The sequence below is a fragment of the Bos indicus genome, chromosome 22, assembly GCF_029378745.1.
Source record: "Bos indicus isolate NIAB-ARS_2022 breed Sahiwal x Tharparkar chromosome 22, NIAB-ARS_B.indTharparkar_mat_pri_1.0, whole genome shotgun sequence".
In the NCBI taxonomy this organism is placed as follows: Eukaryota; Metazoa; Chordata; class Mammalia; order Artiodactyla; family Bovidae; genus Bos; species Bos indicus.
The window spans coordinates 28,776,178-28,789,381 of NC_091781.1; the positions used below are offsets into that span (position 1 = coordinate 28,776,178).

General features: G+C 36.7%; 1 protein-coding gene across 2 annotated transcripts in view; it reads left to right on the forward strand.

Moving 5' to 3' along the window:
- Positions 1 to 13,204, forward strand: part of SHQ1 (SHQ1, H/ACA ribonucleoprotein assembly factor) — a 104,941-nt gene that overhangs the window by 37,483 nt on the left and 54,254 nt on the right. For both annotated transcript variants that reach the window (XM_070776324.1, XM_070776325.1), the window contains 2 exons: positions 2,031 to 2,084; positions 4,507 to 4,630. In XM_070776324.1, the coding sequence (XP_070632425.1) occupies positions 2,031 to 2,084; positions 4,507 to 4,630 (178 nt within the window). The remainder of the gene's footprint in view (positions 1 to 2,030; positions 2,085 to 4,506; positions 4,631 to 13,204) is intronic.

Sequence of the window (13,204 nt, forward strand, 5' to 3'; positions counted from 1 at the left end):
CAGGGTGCATGGGCTCAGTAGTTGCGGCTTGCGGGCTCTAGAGCACAGGCTCAGTAGTTGTGGCACATGGGCTTAGTTGCTCAAGGCATGTGGGATCTTCCCGGACTAGGCATTGAACCTGTGTCCCCTGCATTGGCAGGCGGATTCTTACGCACTGAGCCACCATGGAAGCCCCAGCATAATGCTTTTATTTGGTCTTTTTTTTCTTCTGTCTTGGCATTAGTCTCACTCAATAGCAGAGTGGGGAAGTAAAGCTGAAGGTAGGGAAGAAGGATATCCTGGGCTCTCATCTCTTTTAGGAGATGAAGTGACCAAATGAGACACCTGTTGCCACATGACACCTGACATTGGAAAGGGGTAAACTTTACCATTTCTAGTCTTTCTCTGAGCTGTCTATTAACAGATGTAAGGTATAGTATTTTGTACAAAAAGGAATGTGAGCATTTATCTGCAGGTGTCCCTCAATTTAAATAGTATTTGTACTTCTGAAAAATTGTATGTAAATCACATTTTAAAAACCTGAATTGTATCTGTTTGCTATTCAGTGAAATCCTATTGCAAAAGTAAATCTTTTTGTAAAGAAAGGATGATCTTACTTTTTAAAATGATCTTTTAAAGAAACATATACAATTGTATTGTATCTCTTCTTATACCACACTTGATTCTGTAAATGAAGAGCTGAATTTCTTTCTCACCTGTATCTCTGATCGTATATATATGTTTTTTTCAAAAGGCTGGAAAGCCAGAAAAAAAATCTTTCCAGTTAATGTGTCCCTGTATCTATTGATAATAATTTTTGCTCAAGGGGTTATACTTGAGGTGTGCATATGCTTCCCTGTTTTTTATTTATTTATTAAATTAAAAAATTCTTTAAATTGGCATAAAGTTGATTTACAATATTTCATGTTTACAATGTAGTGATTCAGTATTTTTATATATTTTACTTATATTTCCTTGTGCTGTACACTGTATTCTTGTATCTTATTTATTTTGTACATAATAGTTCATCTCCTACCCCTATCATATCCCTCCCCCCTCCTTTTTAGATTACACAAATAATTCATATCATTGTAAAGGAAAATACAGGAAGAAAATAATTAAAATTTCCTGTCATCTCAGCTATCAAAGGTAGCCATTGTTACAAGGAAATGTTTCTCTTCTCGGCTTCTTTCATCACACACATGTATTTATATTGGGTTGTAATGTATGTACTATTATTTAACCTGCTTTTCTCGCCTACTTAACATCATAGTATTAGCATAATATTGGGATAAGGATTTGATATGTGTCAAGTTTTTTTGCTGTTGGGATTCTGAAAATTTCAAAGGTGACTTTTGAGATTTGTATTTGACTCCAAAATGAATATTAATGAGTGTATTAAGTGCATACTATAACTGAAAATGGATTTTGTTCCACTCACCTACTTAGAACACCATAGTCAGAGAAAATGTTTTCTTTGACAGAAAAAATAGCTTCATATTGCTTGAGAAGATGAGTGAGAGTGTTTAGTTATGCCCAATAAAATTTTGCATTTTTCATTCTTAGATTCATGTATTTGAAATCACAAAGTCTTGCAAACTTCAAGATCTTCTCTAGAATGTACTTATTCTTGCAGACCTTCTCTGAAAAGCCAGATTCTTCAGCAGCTTTTTAAATGCCACAGAGGGTACTTTAACATTATCTTTGAGTCTTTTCGTAGATTGTTTGTGAAATATTTGGGAGGTAAGTAACCTAGTTGAGAAGGACAGAAATTGAGCATGCATTGCTTTTCTTTAGTTTCAAAGCTCTTGCTTATGTGCTCTTGTGTTCTGGTACTTTTACCAGTGCAAAAGCTTCACTTTATAAAATTCTGAAGAAAGTAGAGACTTGGCGTTTGATCACCTTGACATCAGCAAAGCCATAGACACTTCTTAGGTTTTACACATGTCAATACTATTCATATACTAGTTGAATAAGTGGATATAGTTGTTTTCTTTCTAAATGACTTTACCTCTCATATGACACTATCCTTTTCTTCATAACAAATAAAGGTTGAATCTGCATGGAATATCAGAAAATTGAGCCCAACGCTGTGCTGGTTTGAGGTACAGTTTTCAGTTGCAGTTGTTTAGATTTTGTTTCTTCAGAGTTACATTTTGTTGTTATTAGTTCATTTGTGGTAATTTAAGCAATTCTTTGACTTTTTTTTTTTTTGCAAATTAACTAATTTATTTTAATTGGAGGCTAATTACTTTACAATATTGTAGTGGTTTTTGCCATACATTGACATGAATCAGCCATGGGTGTACATGTGTCCCCCATCCTGAACCTCCCTCCCCATCCCATCCCTCAGGGCCATCCCAGTGCACCGGCCCTGAGCGCCCTGTCTCATGCATCGAACCTGGACTGAAAAGTGGTAACTTTATTGTACTAGTTTTTTTTTCCCTATGTTTTTAAATGAAATTCTGCTTTTATCTGTTACTCTTACGCTAATCATAGTACATAAAGAAGGCCAAGTGTAGGGTTATCTTCGAAGTTTGAAGAAGTGATGGGGACATTGTTATGGGAAGATGCTGAGTCAAATTTGAGGCCTGTATATAAATTGGCATATATTGGGGCTCAGAGCTCAAAGACAGGCAGCAAACCTAGGTGATAATACTGTTAACTGTCACTTACCACCAGAGACTGTGCTAAGCCTTTTATATACATTACTTCACCTAACCTTGCAGTAAGTCTGTGAGATAAGTATTACTGGTGTTTTACAGATGAAGAAACATAGGTTATATAGCTTAAATAATTTATCCTAGGTTTCTACAATTAGTATGTTTAGATCTCATAACTCTTCTAATATAGCCATATTTGTTTTTGTGTCTGTTTTCTAGAAAGCACTTGTTTATATTTCAAATGGCAAAGGACGGTGTCTTTAAATTTACTAGTTTTGAACATGCTGTTGTCCATCAAAACAGAAGCTTTAAAAAAGTGTTTATTTAAGACAATTGATAACTGCATCGTCTATTAAGGCAACTAGTTTTGTTTCTGTTTCCTCCCCACCCCAGTTTGAATCCTAAATAGTGTACATTTTCAGTTGGAAAATCAAAGTTGTTTCATGGCATCACTTTGTTCAAATAATAGATAAGGCCTATATGTAAGTTGGCATATATTGGCATACATCTTCCCATAACAGACATTGTCTCCAAACTTCCAAAATACCCTACATCTGTTCAAATAATAGGTAAGATAAAAACAGGAACTGAAACACTTCACTTTAGCAGAGAATCTTACTACTCCAAGAATGTCCATGAACCAACTGCCTGACCAGTATCCTCTGCTGGGAGCTTGTTGAAAAAACAGAATCACAGAGCAGACCCTCTGAGCTAGACTCTATAGCAAGATCTCCAGGAATTCATATGCATATTTAAGATGGAAAAGTGCTTTTCTCTGGACTCCTCTTGGGTTCTGTGTATTTCCACAATCAGCATATAGTGGATAAATCGGCTTTTGTGATACTCACAGTAATTATTCCAATATTGAAAACAAAGTAGTTGGTGACTAGATCATTTCATAGTTTAGTTATTAAAATCTGCATGAAAAAGTTCATCGATTTATGATTTTATTTTGACATTTTTAATTGTTTTTTAGATAACTTGCTATTGTCATACATATAACCAGCTCTGTCAAACTTTTATAAGTATTTAGTTTTTGCCAGAATTTTTTAGAAGTTCACCATTGTTTTTTATATTATATCAACTATTCTTTGTTGAGTACTCAGTATTCTTAATCAGATCACTCATTTATTAAAGGTGAATATACATGGAAATGTTGTACTCCTTTAATGTTATATGTTAAGTTTTATTTGCAGGTTAACATTTTTATACATTTTAAATCAAAACCCAATTAAAAAACAATTTTGTAGAAAATGTGTTTTCATTAAGTTTTACATTGCTGATGGCATCAGTTTGATACCATTCAAGATAAAGCCTTTTCACAGAAATGGGTAGTTTTCGCTTTGATAAGTGAAAGTAGATTACTGAAGTAAATGCCATGTATTACTCATGCCCAAAGCAGAAAAACAAAGAGAGAGAGGAAAGAAGGGAACTCTGAACACGTTGCAATAAAGAGTTCTGCATTTTTCATCTGTATTATCTCGAATGGTCCTAAAGGACAAAAACATGAAACATGTATCATTTAGAGATGCATTTTATGCGCATCTGTATTTTGTTAGTACCATGTGTTTCACATTCATAGTGGTAATTCTTAAAAGACTTTAAAAACTTTCCTGCTATGAATGTGATTTTTAAGGAGCACTTGTGATATGTTGATAAAGTATGAGGAATTACAAAGGCCGAGATAAAAATTTTATTATAAGTTTACAGAAAGAGTCTCACTGTATGGCACTGTATTTATCTTCCACTTGGCTTCATGTTGACTCAGACTTGGTTTTTAATTGAGAATAGTTTTACATTTTGTTGTGGTGCTTTTGTTTTGTGTAATATGGAAATGATTATTCATGTAAATGATACTTCACAGACTTGGACTAACGTTCATGAAATCCTGGTGTCTTTTGGAAGAAGAGTTTTGTGTTATCCACTGTACCGCCATTTTAAGCTGGTGATGAAAACCTACAGAGACACTATAAAGATATTGCAGCTAGGTAAGATGTTATGCTTGCAAATTTGAGAGTGAAAAGTTAAATGTTTTTAGTCTGTGAGGATGTAGTCATTGATTTTTACTTTTCTTCCTTTACAAAAATAAGTAATGAAAATCATTCAATCCAAACACTCTTCCTCTCAGGTATTATATAAAGTAATTGTCTCTCTCTATAGGTATATAATCATACAGACAGGTGTGGTACTTTTTTTAGAGTTCGAGAGTGGGGAGGGTAAATACAGACAGTGTTCCAAAACATCTTGTATTTAGTAGATTGTATCATTCAGTATTTCTGTGTCATACAGATGCCTGTAATTTTCTAGGCTTTATTTTAGGGTTGCGAGTAAATTAATAAGTAAGTTCCCTGCTCCTGTGAAGTTTACAGTTTTGCCAAGGTGACCAATGGTAAGTAAGTAAACAATTCCAGCGGTGAGTGAAAAGTTCTCTGTTGGAGGAAGGACAGTCATCCTAGGAGGGGCACAGAACCTGGATTTGGCAGATCAGGAAAGGTTCTCCAGAGAAAGTTCAGCTACTCTGGTTACTTGATTACTGCTAAATCAAACCTCAAAAGACAAATGTTTGCTGTTTTTAAGGATGTGGAAAATTCTAAGCTCTGAAACAAATTCCAAAGTGCCTATAACAGCATCACTGGATTAAGTATATATTTTCCAAGGTAATGACTTTTTTAATGGGACAACATCCATTTGTATGTATTAGTTCATTTTTATTAAAACTCACTTGGTATACTTTATGGTCATTTCTTATATTTTTTTTTAGGGAGTCTCATTATTTCTTTGTCTTTAGATAACAGTGCTTCTGGAGGTTTAGTTTTCAGACTTGAGGTTAAGAAGGAGAAAGGAAGAAGTTCGTTCCTTTATATCATTAGGCTTAATGGGAATAATCACATCTGTACTGTTTTCTCCCTCCTAGGATTTATCTAGGTTTTTCTTTGACTTCTGTGTGACCCATAGTTTTCCTGCCCTGGGGGGAAAAGTCATCTTTGAAGTAGATTCTTTTAAAATAGATAATAATCGTAAAAATGAATCATAGTTAAGTGAAAGATCTTTTTAAATTCATCCTACTGGTTTAGACTAGCAGTATTTTATTTTAAAGGATTGTTGATTATAGAACAGAAGAGCTACTGCCTTTGAGGAATCTGTCTTCTGGGGAAACACACTGTTTTGTTTGTTTGTGTTTTTTTTTTGGATATTCTTTCTTTTTACCTTCTAAGATATTTTTTTAAAGATATTTTTGGTGTGGACCATTTTTAAAGTCTTTGTTGAAATTGTTACTATATTGCTTTTGTTTTATGTTTTGGTGTTTTGGCCCTGAGGCATGTGGGATCCTAGCTCCCTGACCAGGGATCAGATCCATACTCCCTTCATTGGAAGGCGAGTGTTAACCACTGGACCTCCAGGCAAGTCCCCAAGATATTTTTTTTGAACTGCAAAAATTATCTTGAAAAGTCAATCTACTATAAATGACTGATTGTTGAATTTGAGTACATGTCACAGTTAATTTCTTATTGAAGTCATGCTAGATTATCTGCACATTATTCATAGATTTAAACAGTGAGAATGCAGCTGTGATTTTCTTGTTATATCATGGCTTTGAGATGGAAAACTTGCAAAACCCCCATGTGCGTGTGCACATGCACGGATGAGCATGCATGTGCATGCACACGCGCACACACACACACACACACACACACCCTCTTGTTATTTTATTCTGCGAAATAATCTAGTTCTCTGGGTTTTTATTTGAAAAGTAAGCAGTTGTGTGATTCATAATCAAAAATAAATTTGATTGCCTTGACTTACACTGTAGTCAATTCCTCAGTTTTAGTAGGTCGGAATTGAAAATTTCGACTTAAGTTTCCATTATTATCTATCTACAAAAAAAGGCTTATCAGCTGTGTTGTGATAGCAACAGAAAACCCGAGGTAGCATGCTGAAAATGAATCCCAACCCTGTATAAACCATGCACAGTATGTTCTGTGGCTTGTTTGGGTTGTGGCTAGTTAGTGCTGAAACAGAGAGCTAGGTTGTCTAGAGTTCATGCCCTAAACTATGGGGATGGCAAGCTCTGGATGAGGGTTGACGCCTTTGTTCATACAGGTCGGTGCCACCGGGATGCCATTAATACCATTGAAGAGTCTCAGTTGTTCAGACACCTTATAGTTTAAGTGCAGGTAGCGCTGGTTTGGCATTTAACGTTTTCCAAGAATGAATTCGTGCCTACTTATAATCAAAAAAGCCATCACACTTTTATTCTGAAGGTCAGTGTCATGCTTTCATAGTTGAAAGTAATAAATAACTCTCTCCCCAGAAGAAATGCAAATCTTACGTGAAACACGTTTCCGAAACCAAGGAAGGAAGGCTGGTATCAGAATCTACAGATTGACTGAGAGCTAAGTTTTTAAAGAGCCATGAATTTGCTTTACCTGACTTCACAGAGGCCTTACAAAATTCTTCTCTGGGCCTTTGGCTGTTTTCAACTTTACATTCTCTCTGCTATACCTTCCCCACCCCTGGAAGACTGTACATTCATCTCTCACTGTTGCTGTACGGATAGCTCAAATTCTTGTAAGAGAAGAAAACCTACTTTGTGCTTTCAAGTGTCATTTTAGTGCTTAATGTCGGGTCTTGCATGTGGAATTCCTCTGTCTGAATCTATAATCTTGGGGCACATGATCATTCCATGTTTTCCCCCTCTGTTCCTGTATCTTTAGCAATTTTTACTTCTTCCTTCATTCTTTTGAGAAGATTAAGAAGAATCCTTCATGGAAGTATCACTTAGCTGCCATTATTCACTGAAAATCAATGATAAAAAGGAATTAAAAGAGAGCAGTGTTCTAGTATGTCTTAAGAAATTTTATTGCTTTTATAAATGACCTGAGTACTTGATTATACATTGTTTATACAACTTACTGTTTATTCTACTATCTGTGTTTCATTCATCTTTCTAAAGGCATTCTTTATTCTTCTTCCACATTCTTGTATGGTTATTGAGCATATCATGTAACTGTTAGATTGAAAGGGCTAAACATCAAGGGGTAAAAGGGAAAAAACTTAATTTTTTCTCCCTGTTCCCACTTCAAGCTCTTTCTGTGGAGTGTTTCTTTTATTGCTTATGGATGGAATATATATCCTATAAATATCACATCACACACATATATCCTATATGATAAATATTCTATAACTTTTTATATTGCTTTAGATTATAAGAGAAGTCTCATTTCAGTACTTAAAATGTTCCCTTTGAACTTGATTAAAAATATAAATCTTCCCTTCCCCAGCTTGGGCTTGCCTCAGGTTGGGAAGCCAGCAGTGGGGAGGGGGCCCTTACCCTGCTGCGGGAACCTTGCTTTCTTCCAGAGCTACTCTCTACTCAGCCACAGGCTGCTCCTGCCTGCTTCTCTATGGGGGCCTTTTATCAGTTTGGGGTCAGACAACAGTCTTTGTGCCCCACAGTTTCCAGGACAGGTATCTTATGCTCTCCAAGGTCCCCCCTTTGAAATCTCCTTTCTCTTGGTTTAAGAAAAACCAAGAGACAGGAGAGCACCTTTTTCCCTTCCTCATGAATGATGGTAGAAATCCCATAGTACCCCAACAGTCTTATCCGAAGAGATTTTCTGGACCATGATACCCTTAAATTCCAGGAGGTGAATATTGGTCCAGAGGTGACATACCAGGTTTTTGGCTAGTGTCTTACGAGTTTAGCAACAGAGGGTTAAGCATCCCTTCTTAAAATATGGAAATACTTGATGTCTATTTTGTCCTCTGTGAGCCGCACTGGAAATGAGCCACAGAGCCCTGTCTTAATGTGCTAGCACAGTGATCGTTCTAGCCACAGCACCTTGGTGACTCCTTTCTGTGTGCCAGCACGAGGCTCAGTTCCTCATTATATCCACACTGTCTTCCTGAGAAGTCGGGATGTCAGTCTCCATCTCATGGATAGAAGAAGACAGTCTCAAGGAAGTTCAGTCCAGTTGCCCAGGCTCACTCAGCTAGGAGTTGGTGGAGCCTGGATTGGACGCTGGGTCTGCCTGACTCTTAGGTCTGTGCCCTTTGAAGTATTGAAATAGTTATAGTAAAGGAAATTTTATGAAACTGGGATTGACTTTACAATAATCCACAGTGGGTTGGCGGAAAGTGGGAGGGTGTGGAGACAAGGCTGGCCATGAGTTGGTCCTTGCTGAAGCTGAGTAATGAGTACTTGGGGGTTCACCACCCTATTTTTTCTCTTTGTACATGTTGTGATCTTCCTTTATAAAAAGTTATTTTTTAAAAAGAATCTGGGGTCTTAACCCCTATATATCTGTGTTTTCAATTTAAATTTATTCACCATCTTTTAGAAAACATAGTACTCTTTGTTCAGACCATTATATAAAATTTTTGGCTAGTAAAAATGCATGTTTGAAGTTATTATTTCAGGTTCTGTTTTGTTTTTAGGTCTAACAAGAAACCTACCCTTCTGTGAACATTTGAGATCTGATGTCTGGTAGTTCTGTGGGCAGACTATAACCTAAGAAATAGCCTTCTGGCGATTAGTTATTGTTACCAAGTAAAAGCTGGCATTATTTCATGTAATTAATAGCCCTTACATATTAGTCTTACTGGGCTAATCACTTTTTCAGAAATGACTGAAATGACAGCTTCACTAACCTCTTCTGTGAATAGATATAATAGCACAATCCATATGAAAGAAGAGAGCCATAGTAAGTGGCTTAGGGCTGATCTTTTCCTTTAAGGCAAATGGTTGTTTAAGAAACAGAACTATGGCAAGTGTATTGTGTGAGCTCTGAGACCTCATGCAACCTGGAAGATGAGTTTATTTTTAGCGTTTCATTTCTCTTTAGTCCAGTATCCAAATGCTTCTTTTTAAAAATAATTAATTAATTAATATGACTGTGCAGCATTGTAGCATGTGGGATCCAGTTCCCCAAGCAGGACTTGAACCCAGGTCCCCTGCATTGGGAGCTCGAGGTCTTAGCCACTGGGCTACCAGAGACATCCCAGCTTCTTTTTATTGAATTTTAAAAATTATCCTAACTTGAAAACTAGAAGAAAAATCACTAGTTTTTGATGTTTACATTTATCTGTACTTAATTTTTGTGGGTTCTCAATTATGGACATTTTAAAGAACTATTAGACCTTTTAATTGTTCTTTCTTATGGGCCTTATATGAAATGATTTTGAGGGTTATTCAACAAGTATTTGTTGAGCACTTGCTATGCGAAGATGCTGAGCTGGGTCTGGAGATCTTGGAGTAAGCAGGTGGGACATGACTTGCACTGGGAGAACTTAAAATTCTATTGGGGTCCTGGAATAGCACAGCTATCAGGTTTTTAAAAAATTACATCTTGTAATAAGTAGTTCAAAGGAGAAATACAGTGGATGATAATATAAAGCCAGGAAAACTGGCTGAGCTTTAAGTCACATATGACACGTCATTTCCTGCAGAGGGGAGCTTCTGCCTTGTTTGACTTCTGATTCTAGGCTCCTCCTCAGTTTCCCGTCGCTCTAAAGTACTTTTTCATTGGTTAGTGTGTTCATCTGTTAACTTATTCATTCAGTAGGTATTTGTCAGCACCTACTATAAAGCTATTTATTATGTACAAAGTGCCCATATGAAGAGTAGCAGAAAGCTGAATTAGGTTCACGGACTGTATTTGGGGAACATCTTCATGAATAAGGGAGCTAAGATGTCCATCACAAACATTAAAGACAGAGCAGACAGTGGTAAGCACCTTACAGGAAATGCTGAGTGAGCGGTTTCAAAACAGGGAGAGGTGATATTTCGTTAGGGATCAGAGAAAGCTTCATTCGGGACTGGAGATTTGAATTGGGACTTCAAGGACTGGTAGTATTGCATAGCAGGGTGGAGGGAAGTATTCTAAATATTGTGAGTGAGGGGCATGAGACATTTTATAGATGAGCATCTGTTTCATCAGTGAAACTTGGGAATTGATAGGCTCTCTGACCCTGAGACTTGCCCTTGTTGTTCAGTTGCTAAGTCGTGTCTGACTGTTTGCGACCCCATGGACTTTAGCACACCAGGTTTCTCTGTTCTTCACTATTACCCTACAGCCTCTAAAATTAGTTGACAGTTTTACTTGAGTCAACTGGTCTCCAGAATTGATTTCTCTGCTTCCCTAATATGATCACTTAATCTCCTGCTCTCCAGTCAGGAGATGATATTTCTTGCTGTTTCCCTCTTCATTCTAAATTGTTCTTGAACTTTCCCTTTCTTGGTCAATTCCCTGTCACAGTTAAAACATTTTGAAGAATGGAACAACTGTAGTGCTTTCAGTTAATTTCAATAGCATGGAATTCAGATTGGATATTTGAAGTTGTGTTGGTATCTGCTTTTGCTGACTGCTTCCTTACATGCCAACCAGCCTAAGAAAGGAGGGACTTTGGAGCCCTGGCGAGTGTGAACTACAGCTGGAACCTGTGAAGGAGAGGATTCCCCTGGGAAGTCCCCATGTGCCAGTCTTCTGCCTTGCTCTTCTGGGATTCTTCGACAAGGCAGAGCAAACTTCTTTTACTTCCATCACTTCCTCAGAGCCTAAATCCATGTTCCCAATCTTAAATTGGCACATTCTTATTGCCTATCTATATTATTTATCCTCACAGCATTTTTGGGTTTATACATATACTTTTGTATGGAAGGAAGGGTATTGTATATGAGCATGAACATTAAAGGGAAGAAAATAAAATTCTGATCAACTCCATAGACACGTATTTCCTCTAAGTATCTTATTCATCATTAAATATTGTTAATCACTAAAATTTTTTTAGATTGCTTGCCTGGAAATTACTGGTTTACATTTGTATAAAGCGTTCTTTGTTCTCTTAAAATATTCTCTGCTAAGTCGCTTCAGTTGTGTCCAACTCTGTGTGACCGCATAGGTGGCGGCCCACCAGGCTCCTCTGTCCCTGGGATTCTCCAGGCAAGAATACTGGAGTGGGTTGCCATTTCCTAATCCAAAAATATTCTCTAGGGGGCAGCATTTCCTGTATGGTTTACAAATAATAAATTGCTTTTAATTGCCATAACTGATTAAGATCTTGTGGTTATTCTGCTCCCCCCAAAAAAATCACTTAAAGTATCTTATGGGTGGGTAATAGCTCAAGATATACTGCTTATCTTTTAAATATTTAAATTTAAATCTACATGTTATTTACATTTAAGTCTACATGGTATTTCCTATACCATTTATATAAGATTTTTTGTTAATTTCTACAGTTTCTGATCTGAGCAATGGAAAAGAACCCCAGGAGGTTAGTTACGTGGTTTGATATTATGGCTTAAAAAAATTCTATGTTTAGTGACTCTTTTAATAAATCTAAAGTCAATTTTGAGATTTTTTTTAATCTGAATTTTTAAGGAAGTAACTATAAACTTTCTTTAAGAAGATAAAGGTATAAAAATGTATATATTTAAGACAAATTTGGGAGAACAAAGAGAAAATATTTTATTTACCCTAAAGAGTGAAAGTCCTGTGGCATGGTAATATTGAGACCTAGATGAAGTATGTGCTGTGCTTAGTCATTCAGTTTTGTCTGACACTTTGTGACCTCATGGACTGTAGCCCCCAGGCTCCTCTGTCCATGGGATTCTCCAAGAAAAAATACTGGAGTGAGTTGCCATGTCCTCCTCCAGGGTATCTTCCCAACCCAGGGATCAAACCCAGGTCTCCTGCGTTGCAGGCGAATTCTTTACTGTCTGAGCCACCAGGGAAGCCCAGATGATGTATATTGAATAATAAATACTTGTATGTTATCTGGAAATCATGGAAGAATTATATTTTTGCAATTTAGGGTTCCTTTAAATAGAAATTAATACTGAAAAATAATGACCAAGCATATGTTTATTCAACAGACACAAATCAAATCCCTTCTCGGTACAAGACATTAAAAGAGAATCAGGAAAGAATTATGAGGATATATATGACTTGGCTTTGACTCTTGAGTTTATTGTGTAACAGGAATGATAAGACAAAAGTACAAAATATAAGTATTTACAATATACAAAGGAGAAATAGTCCCTTAAGATAATATCTTAACATCTTCAAATGTTGAAAAAAAATCAAAACAAAAATAGCATTTCATGACACACGTAAATTATATGAACTTCAAATTTTAGTGCCCGTAAATGAAGCTTTATTGGAACATAGTCGTCCTCATTCACTGGGGTGTTGTTTATGGCTGCTTTTGTGATATAATGGCAGAGTTGAGTAGTTGCAACAGATCATGTGGCCTGCAAAGCAAAATATTTACTCTCTGGCTCTTTAGAGAAAAAATTTGCCTCCCCTTGCTATAAGTACATATGAAGTTGACCCTTGAACAAGCTTGACTTTGAACTTGGGCAGGTCCTTTTATGGGCTTCCTTGGTGGCTGAGATAGTAAAGAATCTGTCTGCAGTGTGGAAGACCCAGGTTTGATCCCTGGATCAGGAAGATCCCCTGAAGAAGGGAATGGCTACCCACTCTAGTTTTCTTTCCTGGAGAAGTCCATGGACAGAGGAGCCTGGTGGGCTACTGTCCTTGGGGTTGCAAACAGTTGGACGC